We start from the raw sequence: 14690 nt of genomic DNA, 5'->3' as shown, positions 1-14690 counted from the left end.
TTTCCCAGCCACCATTGATGCTTGAGGCCTTCTCTTGATGAAACGAGGATTGAGATTGAAAAAGCCTTCAACTCTCTAAGTTAAGCACTTTAATGGAGATTTCTTGGAGAAAACTAGAGATTCTTGGAGCTAGAGAGAGGGTAGAGAGAGATTGGAGAGAGTGATCAAGTCTTCCAAATCACTGTTTTTGAACCTTATATACAGTAGGCACCGCCATTATGTCCAACCAATAGAATTAGACTTGAAAAACACGTCATTTAGAGCATTTACGATATTTCACATAATACAGTAGGCAACGCATCGCCTGCATACAGGTGACGCATCGCCTGCTAGGGTTTTTGGAAACCCTAGCCTTCAGGCGATGTCTCGCCTCTTGGGTGGCGATATATAACCACCCTCTCTAACTTTAGACACTTCCAAAGGTCCCAAAATTTCTCTAAATGCCACAAAACCTTTTGGGAACCCTTAGATACTCTTACGTATCACTTTGGACCAAATTTTGCATTTTATAAGTTCCTACAATTGAAACTCAAATTCACATCTTCATTATGTGATTCTACTAAGTGTTTATAAATTACTTGTATTTCACCACTTATCATTTGTATTTAACCAATCATAACAATCCCCCACTTGGTTAAATAAAAGTCACATTCTCTAGCTTATATAGTTTTTGTGCATAAAATAAAGTGCCTTTCAATTTGAACTTTACCTTAGTGAAAATACCACAAAGTATTATCGAAATCATTAGTTGCTTAAAGCTTGAACCAAGTATTCCATATGATAATACCGGTGATATCTCACACACCTCCACCACATCTTTTGTTTTCCCATTTTCTTGCTTGGCACTATCATGGCCATGTGTTCATCTCTTCATAAACTTTCCGGGGAGAAACTCCAACTCCCATGAAAGGCGGCACCACCTCTAAGTCCACATAGGTGAAGTTCTTACAAAATCTTTGCTACCTTTATTGATGCTTGTTGCACTCAAATGAACTTCATTAAAAGCCCTAGGCTTAACCCTAACTCGGTAGCAACCAACACTAACCATCTCGAATGGAACTCATCATAAATTTTAGTGTTGAAACTATTCACTTATTAATGACTTGTTCTTACCCATTGAACTCTTTCCCTTGTTTTGTTCAAGTTGAGAGTTGGGTTTCCATCATTGGTGAATATATTCTTCTAGGAGTTTCAATCTCATCCCTTTTGAAGTAGAACTTACGAAGCTTCTCACAAGAGATTTTATAAATGGATCTACTAAGTTCTCACTTGTCTAAACATATGAGATCGATATGATTCCACCTTGAATCAATTGTCTCACATATTCATGTCTTAGACTAATGTGTCTAGACTTTCCATTATACATACTATTATATGCTCTAGCAAGTGAAAATTGGCTATCACTGTGACGCCCCACATCACTATGGCTGCTTTCTGGAATGACGACTGGCCCTACAAACCAAGACAAGTCTTTCCAGCGTGCTTTGTCCTCACTCGCACACTTCCTGGGAAAACTTCCCAGGAGGTCACCCATCCCTAGATTACTCCAGGCTAAGCACGCTTAACCATGGAGTTCTCAAGTGATGGGCTACAGAAAAGAAGATGCACCTTCCTGATATAGGTAGTACCCATCAATCCATTTAAGCCCTCTTCAACTATGTAGTCCCATACCTACACAGTCTTAGAATCATTACACTTGACCTTCCCCAGGTGGTGTGGGATTGCACAGCTTACCCGGTCTTTCCCCTTACGAATCACGGGATTCTGACTGTCACAATCACAATGTATTTAAATTCTTGATACCATATCCTTTGTTAAAGGAATATCCATCATGAGATTCCTAAGCCACTCGGCCTCTTTGCCGGTTGCTGTTAAAGCTATAAACTCTGCTTCCATGGTTGAGTGTGAAGTACACGTTTGCTTCTTGGAGCCCCATGAGATTGCACCTCCTCCAAGAGTAAACACCCAACCGATGGTGGAGAGATTATCTCCAATTCCCGATATCCAATAAGCATCAAAATATCCTTCAAGTATCTTTGGAAAGCTTGTATAGTGAAGACTATACTCTTTGGTACTCTTAAGATAACCAAGTATTCTCTCAATATCTTTCCAATGCTTGATACTTGGATTGTTAGTAAACTTAATAAGTTTACTAACCGCATATGTAATATCCGCTCTTGTGTAATGAGCAGCGTACATTAGGCTACCTATTACACTTGCATATTCCAATTGAGCCACTGTTCTTTCTTCATTCTTTTCAAACTTTATGTTTGAATCAAATGGTGTGTGTGCCTCTTTGAGTTTGAGATGACTGAATTTGTTGAGCACTTTCTCAACATAGTGGGTTTGACTCAACATAAAACTCCTATTATTCCTTCTAACTTTGATACCTAGAATGATATCCGCCTCTCCAAGGTCTTTCATTTTAAAGTTAGAAGACATAAACCTCTTTGTTTCCATTATTCCTTTTATGTCATTACTCAAAATCAACATATCATCTACATATAGACACACAAGTATGACAAAGTCACCACAAGTCTTAGAGTATAAGCACCTGTTCGTATTGTTGTGTCTAAATCAATTAGAAACAATGACTTTATCAAACTTTACATGCCATTGTTTTGGAGCTTGTTTCAAACCATATAGTGATTTGACAAATCTACACATTTTATGTTCATTTCCTTGAAGAACAAAACCTTCTGGTTGTTCCATATAGACCTCATGCTCGAGATCCCCATTTAGGAATGTCGTTTTGACATCCATTTGGTGAACATAAAGGTTATATATAGATGATAAGTCAAACAACAACCTTATAGAGGTAGTTCTTGTTACCAGTGCATATGTGTCAAAGTAATCTATTCCCTCTCTTTGTTTGAACCCTTTGGCTACTAGCCTAGCCTTGAAGGTTTGTATGGTGCCATCGATATGGTATTTCTTTCTAAATACCCATTTACACCCAATTGGTTTGGATCCATTTGGAAGGTCAACCAATTCCCAAGTGTGTTTTGACATAATTGAATCAATTTCATCATTAATTGCCTTCTTCCAAAAAGTGGAGTCCCTTGAGAACATTGATTCCTTGAAGGTTTTGGGATCATCTTCTATTTGAAGTACTATTAGATGTTTCCAAGTAACTTCCTGATTATCACCTTCAACAAGGTATAGTGTCTCCATTGGAGAACACTTCTCACTTGATCTCAAATCTTTGAGCATTTGGCTCCTTCTAGGCAATTGAGGTTGCTCACCAACTATTTTAGGAGTTTCCTCTTGATGCTCTCTAGTTTGAGTTGGTTTTAACTTGTTGTCATCGCATGACATGTTCTCAAAGAACTCAACTTCTCTAAATTCAATTATTACATTAGATTCCAAGTCTAATAATCTATAAGATTTGTTGTTTTGGGCATAACCCACAAATGGACATCTTATAGCTCTTGGATCCAATTTGGTCCTTTTTGGATCGACTCTCTTGCAATAAGCAAGACACCCCCACACTTTAAGATAACCAATGTTTGGGTTCTTTCCTTTCCATAACTCATATGGAGATATATTATTTTTCTTCATTGTAATACGATTCAAAATATGATATGCGGATAGCAAGACTTCACCCCACAAACTAAAATTCAATTTAGAGTGTAATAGCATAACATTAATCATCTTAATAAATGTTCTATTCTTTCTTTCCGCAATGCCATTTTGTTGGGGAGTGTAGGGGGTTGTACTTTCATGAATTATTCCATGTTCTTCACAAAATAATTTAAATTCATTTGAAAAATATTCACCACCCTATCACTTCTAAGTACTTTAATTTTCCTTTCAAGTTGATTTTCAACTTCCGCTTTATATACCTTAAACACATCAAATACTTCATCTTTATTTTTAAGCAGATATACATATGTGAACCTACAACAATCATCAATGAAAGTAATAAAATATCTACTTCCTCCTCTAGCCAACATTCCATTAAGTTAACACAAGTCACTATGTATCAAATCTAACAATTTAGAGTTTCTTTCAACACTAGGAAATGTTTCTTTACCATTTTAGATTTAATACATAATTCACATTTTTCATGCTCAACATTATCATAATCAATTAATCATCATTTGACAGCCTTTTTAATTGTGCTAAATCCTATATGTGAAAGTCTAACATGCCACAAAGTAATAGAATTTGAGTCAAGCATATAACAAGAAAAAGAAGAAACTTTATTGTTCACATTATCAATAGAAGTACAAAGTTTGAACATGTCATCACAAGCATATCCCTTTCCCACAAAAACATTGTCTTTAGATAAAATGAGCTTCTCGGAATCTATCACAAACTTGATTCCCAGTTTTCCAAGTAAATTGACACTCACAAGGTTTCTACTCATTTCTAGTACATACAAAACATTAGTGAGTAGAACCTTCTTGCCAGATGTGAAGAACAAGTCAATGGTTCCCTTTCCTTCAACCTTGGACCTTTTCTCATTGCCCATTTGGATTTAATGCACTTCTTTTGAAGATTCAAATGTCTTGAATAGAGTTCTATCATAGGTAACATGAATGGTGGCACAAGTATCATACCACCACCCGCTCACCTTTCCATGTATGGCATTTACCTTACTTTAGTGTTGCCACTAGTTCCTCTTGGACTGAGTTGACTTTTGCCTCATTGTTATGGCTCCTCTTGAACCTACAATCTCTAACAAAGTAGTCATTCTTGCCACACACGAAGCAAGGTCCATTGGAACTTTTGAATTGTCCCTCATTCTTCTTGGGCTCCAAGAGTTTTTGACCCTTGCCCTTGTTCTTTCCATTTACTATGGCTTTGTTAGGATAATTTGCTACAACATTGTCCTTAGAAGTCTCTTCATTGGACTTCTCTTCATTCATATCTCTAGAACAAGATTCCTCCTCAATTCTCAAGTGTTTGAGATTTTTCTCCAAAGATATCACTTCATTTCTATGGAGAATCTTTTTCCTATAGCCTTTCCATGAAGGAGGTAACTTGGCTTTAATGGCACCCACAAGAAATTGCTCCGGCAATACAATTTTAAGAGTAGATAATTTATTCACAATAATTTGCAGCTCATGAATTTGAGGGAGAAATGGTTTATCATCATAAAATTTAAATTCTATATATTGAGTAATAAGGAATTTCTTAGTACATTCCTCTTCCGCTTTTACACTTCTTTTCCAAGGCCTCCCAAATTTCCTTGGCAGTCTTGGTGCTGGTGTAGAGATCATAGAACCTATTCGAGAGGGCATTGAGGATGTAACCCCTACAAATCAACTCATCTTCTTCGCGCTTCTTCCTTTCTTTGACAACTTCTTGTGTATCATCTTCCTTGGGATCTTCCAAGGCCTTTAGGTCTTTATCCAAAACATAGAAAACTTTCAAGGTGGTGAGCAAGAATATAATCTTGTCTTACCAACGAACAAAATTAGTTCCTTCAAATCTATCCAATCTAACAAAGTTTTCAGTAATGAATTCAATGTCGAAAGAGAGTTAGATTCTTCCATGATATGCTATCTCAGATTATAGAGTATTAGAATGTTGGGGGAGAGTGAGATAACACCACCACAAGAAATAGAATCTACACAAAATTTGGATTGACAAAAACTTAAAAAATATTGAGAAAGAACATGCAAACCCAAGTAGAACAATGGTGTTCTTCAACTTTGATGAAGCTTCAAACCCTAGGCAAGATCACCACATTGAGCAAACCAAACACAAACCAAGGCTTATACACGTTGTAGAACGCTGTCCTAATACTCTATTTCCCAGCCACCATTGATGCTTAAGGTCTTCTCTTGAGGAAATGAGAATTGAGATTGAACAAGCCTTCAACTCTCTAAGTTCAACACTTTCTTGGAGAGTTCTTGGAGAAAACTAGAGATTCTTGGAGCTAGAGAGAGAAGGGGTAGAGAGAAATTGGAGAGAGAGATCAAGTCTTCCAAATCATTATTTTTTACCCTTATATACAGTAGGCGTCGTCATTTTGTCAAACCAATAAAATTAGACTTGAAAAACACATCATTTAGAGCATTTATGATATTTCACGTAATACAGCAGGCAACGTGTCACCTGCATGCAGGCAATATCGCCTGCTAGGGTTTCTGGAAACCCTAGTCTTCAACGATGTCTCGCCTCTTGGGTGGCGATGTATAGTCACCCTCTCTGACTTTGGACACTTCCAAAGGTCCCAAAATTTCTCTAAATGCCACCAAACCTTTTGGGAACCCTTAGATACTCTTATGTATTACTTTGGACCCAAATTTGCATTTTATAAGCGCCTACAATTAAAGCTCAAATTCACATCTTCATTATGTGAATTATACTAGGTGTTTATACCTTGTTTGTATTTTAACACTTATCATTTGTATTTAACCAATTATAACATTAACAACTGCGTATTGTGTCTACTTTGGAAGGAGCTTAATTAGCTAGAGTTCCAAGAAGCAAAAATTAGTTGCTCGATCAAGCACTGAAGCAGAATACCGTGCTTTAGCACAAGATTGCACTAAAATAGTATGGTTACAGTCCTTGTTTGCTGAGGTTGGAATTGAGAGTAACAAACCGGCTATCATTTGGTGTGACAATTCTGGTGCTCGACAATTGGCATCAAATCAAGTTTTCCACTCAAGAACCAAACATATTGAGATAGACGTGCATTTCATTAGAGACAAAGTTCTCAACAAAGAAGTTGAGGTGAGATACATTCCTTCAAGTGATCAGATGGCTAACATCCTTACCAAATCCGTGTCCATCACCAACTTTCAGTATTTGAAGAGCAAACTTGCTGTTATTCCTCCACTCCAGCACAGTTTGAGGGGGCGTGTTGAAATAAATGAATTGGATCCAATTGATAAGGATGGTAATTGATTATAGAAGAATGTATCCGTTAGTATACAGTTGTAATATATGTCCTTGCTCACCTTTATGCACAAAATCAGGATATATGTACAAAAAGAATATTTGCTGATTTCCTTAACCAATCAAATCATTTGTTCATAATCGAATAGGCTATATATATTCCTCTTTATTCATTGTTGTAAATTGAGCTAAGTTTTATACAATAAAGAGAAGATAGTCATTTCAGCATATTTGTTTCCTTTTATCTCGGTCCCATTCCCTTTATTTATTTTCTCTATTTAAAGTAAGTTGTGCCAGTGAAGCTGTGGATGGTGAGAGCTGAGGAACATTGGCAGGTCGACGACTACAAAAGACAGCAATTGCCAATTAGCAACCATCGCTTAGCATTTTAGCAAGGACAAAGGTCTCACAGTCAAACTTAAAGAAAAGCTAATCTTGTTGGACATTGTGGCAATGGCAACCAATGGTAAGCCATGACACTGCGAAGCCATTATGGAAAAATCAGATACATTTGGAATGATTTCACAAACTAATGAGAGCATTCTAAGCCATAAACCCGCAAGGCCCATTGTTATGTACACCTGACCATACACAACTGCAGAACAGGGGAATGTACCATATGATGAAGCCACAACCATTCATTATTTTCTTTTCTTCTTTCTGGGTTTTATTTTGGTACAATCCTAAATATTTTGAAAGCAACTAATCTCTAACAAACAATTTTCATGAGAAGACACCATATTTTTGGAAATGGAAACCTTATTTCAAAATCCTGTCAAATATTCTTCAGATATGCAGCTTTACGATCATCAAGTTAAGCTACAAAGCCAGCTATCATGGCAAAAAATCATCAGCAAGTAAAGTATAAGATGATCTAAATGATCTACCTAAAACTAACTCAACTTTATAATCAATTGTTATATGGTCATAAACCGATATTGAACTTCTACAAAACAGCTTTACGTACAAGACAACATTGTGAAGACTGACTTATTCCAAGGTTGAAGCTGTTGGGGCTTTTAGACTTTCCCACACAGATGGACCTTCGGGATGGATATCAACAAAGTATTTCTCAAATCTGGAATCTGAGCATGAAAGAAGAGTGCTCAATTTCAACATAGGCTTGGCTGCACCTCTCTCCCTCAACCACACATACATTGAGAATCTAAGGTCAATTCGCTCCATATTGTAGCATAGATAACTTGGAAATGCAATCAAAGATTCCAGTGGATAGCCTAAAGAGTTTTGTAATCTATCAATCTTCTTTTCAATGTGATCTTTGCTCTGGTTTAGAACCATAGGAGCACGTTTTATGATTTCTGCTACCACATTGCAGTCCAAACCAGCCTGTACCAGGCAATCAAATCGCTCCTGTAATTGATCCCCTCTACCTCTGAATTTTTTCAAAGCTTTTGTCATCTCGTCCGAGTTTTCAACATACCCCAAATTCACCAAGAATGATGCTTTTTCCAAATGACTACTTGGATTTGGGCATGGTACATGTTCACTGCGCTTGATTTCCAATTTCGTTGCTAATATTAACACCCTTAGAGGGTCTTCCTTCATAAGTTGGCAAAGACCAACTCTACCAACCTTCAATTCTTTATAAACGGTTCTAGGTCCTTTTAAAGTAGACAAACCTATGAATTCCATGTGTTTAGTCACAATTTCAGCAATATCATTTATAGGCATTCCAATCTCCAACAAAAAATCCACTGCCTGCAAAATATTTTTCGAACACTTCCATGAAAAGATCTTTGAGTTTTGCTTAAACATGATACATACATCATCCATCTTCAGACCCAATTTGAGTAATCTGCCAAACAATGCAAAGATTCTCTTCCCAGAACCTTCAAGCAACAATTGTGGATTTGTTTTAAACAAACTACACATCTGTTCCTCACTATAGTTCAGCTTTTCAAGAAATTCCATTGTATCAATCATTCTCTTCCAACTGTAAGTGGTGTAACCAGTTACATACCCTCCAATCCAATCATGTTCAATCCCTAATCTCTTCAATTTTTTAAGAACTTCAACAAAATCGGAGTCAACATTGCCAATCAAAAGCAAAGGACAAGAGCTAACAAGCTTAATTACAGTATGCCTCTTCAAACCCAGATTCTCATAAGCCCGAAGTTTCAAATACATCACACCAGATTCATATCCAAAAATCTCTTTTGCTTTTTTATACATGCTTCCAATCTTAATCCGGGGAATTCCATAATCGCACAAGACATGATAGTTCTCAAGCAAAGAAGGGTCATCATTCAAATACATTAGGTGCTTTGGGAGAAGCAAGCGGAGCTCTGATGGGCACAGACCCAAGCTTTCTAAGAATGGTTCAAACTCATTAATGGGGTGGTAACGAAAAAACCTGGTTAACGATCGACTAACATCTTTGTCGGTATCGATTTCAGAAAGCAAACTCTGAATGAATGTTGGGGAGTTCTTACTGATATGCTCAGCGTCCGTGAAGCCCAAGTTCCTGGTAAAGTGAAGGTACTCAAATAGTGCTTCCTGGGCTTCAGTTTTCACAATCCTGGAGACCCGAATCGTCGCCATGGGAGAAGAACCAGAACAATATGCCGACTCGGAGAGAGAACCATTGTAAGATATTCTAGAACTGGAAAAGAATTGAAACGTAAGAGAAATAAATGATGGGTTCTTCTGCGTAATAGTGGCTCTTTCATACACGACAGGAGAGAAATGAAGTAAATGATTGAGACTCAGTTGGGAAATCATTGCTGAGAAATTGGATACCCTTTTATGGATTCTAGAAATCAGCATGACAGAGTGGAGAAAATGGCATAGGAAATAGACTTCTTATTTACATGGGATTGGGTTTATAGAAGGAATTTACATACAAAATTAAAAAAAAAATGAAGAAATTTATGGAGAAACAATGAGAGAAATGTAGTAATCTGGGTTTAGATTGGGTTTATAGCAAAAAGATTTCATGGGTGATTGTTCTCATGTGAGAGCTGAACTAAAGCTGCGGAAGTACCAATATGAAGCCTAAAACGACAGAGAAAAACTAAGAGGAAACAAATGCTTCCTTCTGTTTGGATCACTGGCGTTGGTAAACCATCCCAAAACCCTAGTTTTGTACAGATGAAGGAGGAGGGGAGGAAATATTTAGAGGAAAGGAAAATTTACTCTATATCTGTATTTAAGAAAATAGGTTTTATTTTCCTTATGTTGACATTGGTTGGCAATATATGTTTAACCAAAGTTTTTTTTTTCGCTAAAAGTGTTTAACCAAAGTTAAATGTATGAATATGGACACATAAACACAAATATTTTACAAATATGTTTTTCACAACTAATTATATTTATATTTATCTTTGTTTTATTGTTATTATTTTTGAGAAAAAGTAATTTGGATTTAGATGACATGAAGTATCGAAAAATGCTTAGAAAACCGCACTAGCAATCATTAATTAAAGATTTCATACTTTAATATGTTACTGACAATTTTATTTATTATTTGTGATATTAATCATCTTTACTCATACAAGATCGTACTTTCATTAATGAATATGAAATTTTATGATATTTATAATTATTCAACAATAATTTAAACATTCAATTATAAAAAAAATACTTTTATTTAATTACAAACAAAAATATATTATTACATATTTTTAGGACATCAATCCTAAGTGAAGACTATTGAAGGGAGAAATTGTTATGATTAATGCCCTAAAAACATGTAAATATATTTTATTGAAATCAAATAAAAGGACGATTTTATTATAATTGAATGTTATAATTATTGTTTGAATTAATTATATGCTAATATCAAGAATTTTTTTTATTCATTTATGAGAATATGATATTGTATTAGTACGAGAGAATTAAAATAATATATAATGAATAAAATAGTCAATAACATATTAAAGTATTGAATCTTTAATGAATGGTTGGTTACTAGTACGGTTTGCTAAGTGTTGTACCCTAATTTCAGCACGAGTCCTTCACTCAGCTCGGGTACAGGTGACAAAGACATATGTGGAGGAAATAAGCAAGGAATCCATTTATTATCCACGCGGACAGCTCAGTTTTCATGGTGATTATGCGAGCTAGTGATGCATAGGTTGCGAAGCGCGAGCTCATGATATTCATATGGCCTCCATAGTACGAGCTCGAAGATATATCCATCTCGTGGTAACTCAAATATATTGTGTACCCACGAATCCCCAAATACTCGGGTACTTTTATACGATCATTTATGGCCAGCCTGTAATATTCAATGTCTCATATATTATGAGACCATTTATTTCGTGATCAGATCATATCCTAGCATAAATGAGAATATTTTATATTAAATATAATAAATATGTAAATCCGTGATTGACTCACGCAGTTACCCAAACCTATTCAAGGAATTTCTCTATAAATACTGAGAATATTGGACAGGAAAAAGGACGATTATTCTGTAATACTGAAACTCTGCCAAAATAGAGAGAAAAAAACAATAATAATATAGACTCGTGGACTATGTGGATTTTAACCACTTAACCACGTAAAAAGATCCGTGTCTTTGAGAGTTAACTTCTTATTTCGATTTATTATCAAGCACTAATCAACCTTGTTATTTTTTTAATTCACTGCTAGCAAAAAATCGCATCAACAATTTGGTGCTTCCATTGAGAGGTGGTCACTCGCTCAATGCAAGATAATGAGATAGAACAACTTGGTGGGTAGGAGGCCCCTCATACCGCTGTTTCAAATGAGCATGGCCCTGAAGTTCAGCAGCATCCGGGAAAGTAACCGGTGGGGCACGGTGATGTTGGTAGTTTGGCAGCATTGCCACCGAATCCAAACCCAGAATACTTAACTGTGGCTGAATTGGAAAATATGCAGTTAAGAAGCCATATTACTAAGGCAAACAAGCAAATTGAGGAGGTTTTGGCTCGGCTACGCCCTCTTGCAACTGACGTTAATGTCGGAAAGAGGCAAAGTGAGTCTCATAAGTCCCATAGGAATAACTGATCCAAACCAAGTCGGTCAGTCAGAACTGCCACCCCAAGTTACGTTCCTACAACGCGAGATCACCAAAATGCTCAACCTAGTGGCCCTCCTAGGGGTCATCGGCACGTTAGTTGATCGGTTAGAACCGCGACCCCAAGTTCGGTACCTTCGTCGCATGCGCCTGGAAATACCAATGGCAACCCACGAAGAAGGGCTGGAGTAGGTTCACAGAGACAAAATGTTCCAGTCAACCTTCCTGCGTCACGGTCGGATCGTCAGGCACAAAGAGCTGGAAATGATGGGATAGAACAGAGGCGGGCTAATTTAGTTTGCCCTGATGGGACAAGGATTGCCTCGCCAGTTAGGCATCCCTCGTCACCCATAAGACATCCGACGCCACCTCGTCCTACATGGGACATTCCTGCTTATGGAGACAGCAGAAGAAATCCCCCTCTATCTGCCCATACCTACGTCCCACAGACACGTGCCAAAAATCCAGATCCTCGGCCTCAACCGCGAGCTGTGAGCTTCACAAATGGAAGTTATTGGACGAAAATTCGTTGAAGTGGTAGGTCCGGTAGGTCTGAGGACGATCTAAGGAACCATCTGAGTTCAACTCAAAGCCCTCGGTATAATCCACAGCCTGATCTGCGTGATCGCCTAAATACACAGAGAAGAAATTCAGCTCGTGATGAAGGAGTCAGTTACACTCATCAAGAGGGATGTCCTTCCGAAGTACATGACAACGGGAATGTCCCACAAAACCAAGCTCGAACTTGGAGGGACAACAACTCGCCAAAAGCGTACGATAGGATGAGAGCTGTTGAACAGCCCCAGAATAACCTAGGGACCAAGGACCAAACCCTCGAAAGGCTGGCCTAGATGGAGGAGCTAATGAAGAAGCTTCTATTGGAGAAAGAGAAAGATGAGTGTGACTCAAATGATGAGCTCGAGCTTTTCGCCCCAAATATTGCGGCGGCTGCATATCTAGTGGGTTTCAGGATGCCACATCTGTCAAAGTTTGACGGAGATGGGGATCCGTCTGATCACCTGGGGATGTTCAACACCATAATGCTAGCCCACAACATCAGACCCAGTCTAAGGTGCCTTATATTCCCCTCGACTCTGATTGGTCCAGAAAGGCAGTGGTTCAAAAAATACAAGAGGCATTCAATCAGCTCGTGGAAGAGTTTTTCCACTGGTTTTAAGAGAGCATTCAGGGCTTCCCAGGCAGCTCGAATTAAGGCTGACTCATTGGCTAATGTAAAGCAGTAGCCCGGTGAATCGTTGAAAGCGTTTCTAAGTAGGTTTGCCAATGTCGCTGCGTGAGCTAGAGATGCTGAAGAAAGCTCCAACTCATGGAAATGAGGACGAGAATTCTTGTTGGAGGCGACCTGTGGCAAGAGTTATAGAGGAAAGGAGTTAATACCATGGAGGAGTTCTTGACACGAGCTCAAAGATGGGTTAACCTGGAAGAGGTGCGAGCTTCTGTCGCAAGAACCAGCCAAGTCCCTGTCTAGCCTGTTGAAGCGGCAATGGATGTTGTAGCTACCACTCAAATCGTTGCCCATAATAACCAAGGGGAAAATAATAAGAGGAAGAGAAATGGTGAGGGCGGCCAGAGCGAAACAAAGAAAAACAAGTCTGTTGAGAAATTTAAACCGGTCTACGCAACATATACCGATCTCACGGATACGAGAGAGCGCATCTTCTTCCATGGAAGAAGCCAGAACCGCTAAAAAACCAAAGAGCGAAGAGAGATCCTTCGATGTTTTTCCAATTCCACAATGATATCGGTCATAATACTAGCGACTGTAGACAGCTAAAGGATGAGATCAAGACACTGATCAAGGTGGGACCTTTGGCCCAGTACGCCCAGAATCGAACGACTCCCAGTCAGCCCGCGAGACAAAACCATCCGTCAACTCCTGAAGCTCCAACGAATTAAACCAGAGCTCAGGTAAATTAGTACAATCCTCCTCCGATAACAGGAGGAGATATAGCCACCATTTCAGGAGAACCTCATCTGGTAGGCACGAGCAGAGGTTCCCAGAAGAGGTACATCAACGAAATGAAGTCCCATAACAGAATGGAGTTCGTCCCAAAACAACAGTTATCAAAGCAGCAGCGATTGGAGAAGTAACCAATCATTTTTACAGAGGAAGATGCCAGTCATGTCCAGTTCCCACATAACGATCCTCTGGTCATAACTGTTCAGCTCGCTAACTGGAGAGTTCGGATGGCTCTAGTAGACAACTGGAGTTCTGTGAATCTACTTTTTAGGTCCACCTTAGAAAAAATTGGATTGTTTGTAACCAAGCTAAAGGCAACCTCAATGATTCTATATGGGTTTTCTGGTGAAGGGTTTGCTGTCATCGGAACGATCGAATTAGTGGTAACGTTGGGTGAAGGTCCACGAACTGTCTCCAGGCTGCTTGAGTTTGTGGTCATCGAATGTCCAGCCGCGTACAATGTGATTTTGGGCCGACCTGCGTTGATGGCGCTTGAAGCCATAACCTCTATCCGCCGCCTAGCAATCAAATTCCCCCCGTCTGTGGGAATATGCACCGTTAGAGGCGATCAACTCCCTGCTAGGGAGTGCTATTGCATTTCTATGAAGGGAAATTCACAACCCGGGCAACAAGAAATGGCTATAAGTGACGGAGGTGAGGAGTCCCAGGAAGCGGAAGTTTCTTGCGGGATGGAAGAACCTCAAGAAGCAAAGGATAGCGATATCGCCCTAAGTGATGATATCAACCCACGAATGGGTGAGTACAGATCAAAGCTCCAAGCTATTGAGGAGATTAATGAAGTAAACATAGATCCCAAAGACACTTCAAGAGTCATTAAGATTGGGA

The 14690-nt window shown here is 38.5% G+C and overlaps 1 protein-coding gene across 1 annotated transcript; it reads right to left on the bottom strand.

The window, feature by feature from the left end:
• Positions 1–7617: 7617 nt before the first annotated feature.
• LOC133800857 (transcription termination factor MTEF18, mitochondrial-like) lies at positions 7618–10026 on the bottom strand. Its single transcript, XM_062238941.1, has one exon. It carries the CDS (start codon positions 9643–9645, stop codon positions 7849–7851), a length of 1797 nt encoding a protein of 598 aa, XP_062094925.1. The 5' UTR covers positions 9646–10026; the 3' UTR covers positions 7618–7848.
• Positions 10027–14690: the final 4664 nt, after the last annotated feature.

This window comes from Humulus lupulus, chromosome 9 (assembly GCF_963169125.1).
Source record: "Humulus lupulus chromosome 9, drHumLupu1.1, whole genome shotgun sequence".
Taxonomy (NCBI): Eukaryota; Viridiplantae; Streptophyta; class Magnoliopsida; order Rosales; family Cannabaceae; genus Humulus; species Humulus lupulus.
The sequence above is the reverse complement of the archived record's forward strand: the minus strand, read 5'-3'. Positions and strand labels throughout refer to the sequence as shown.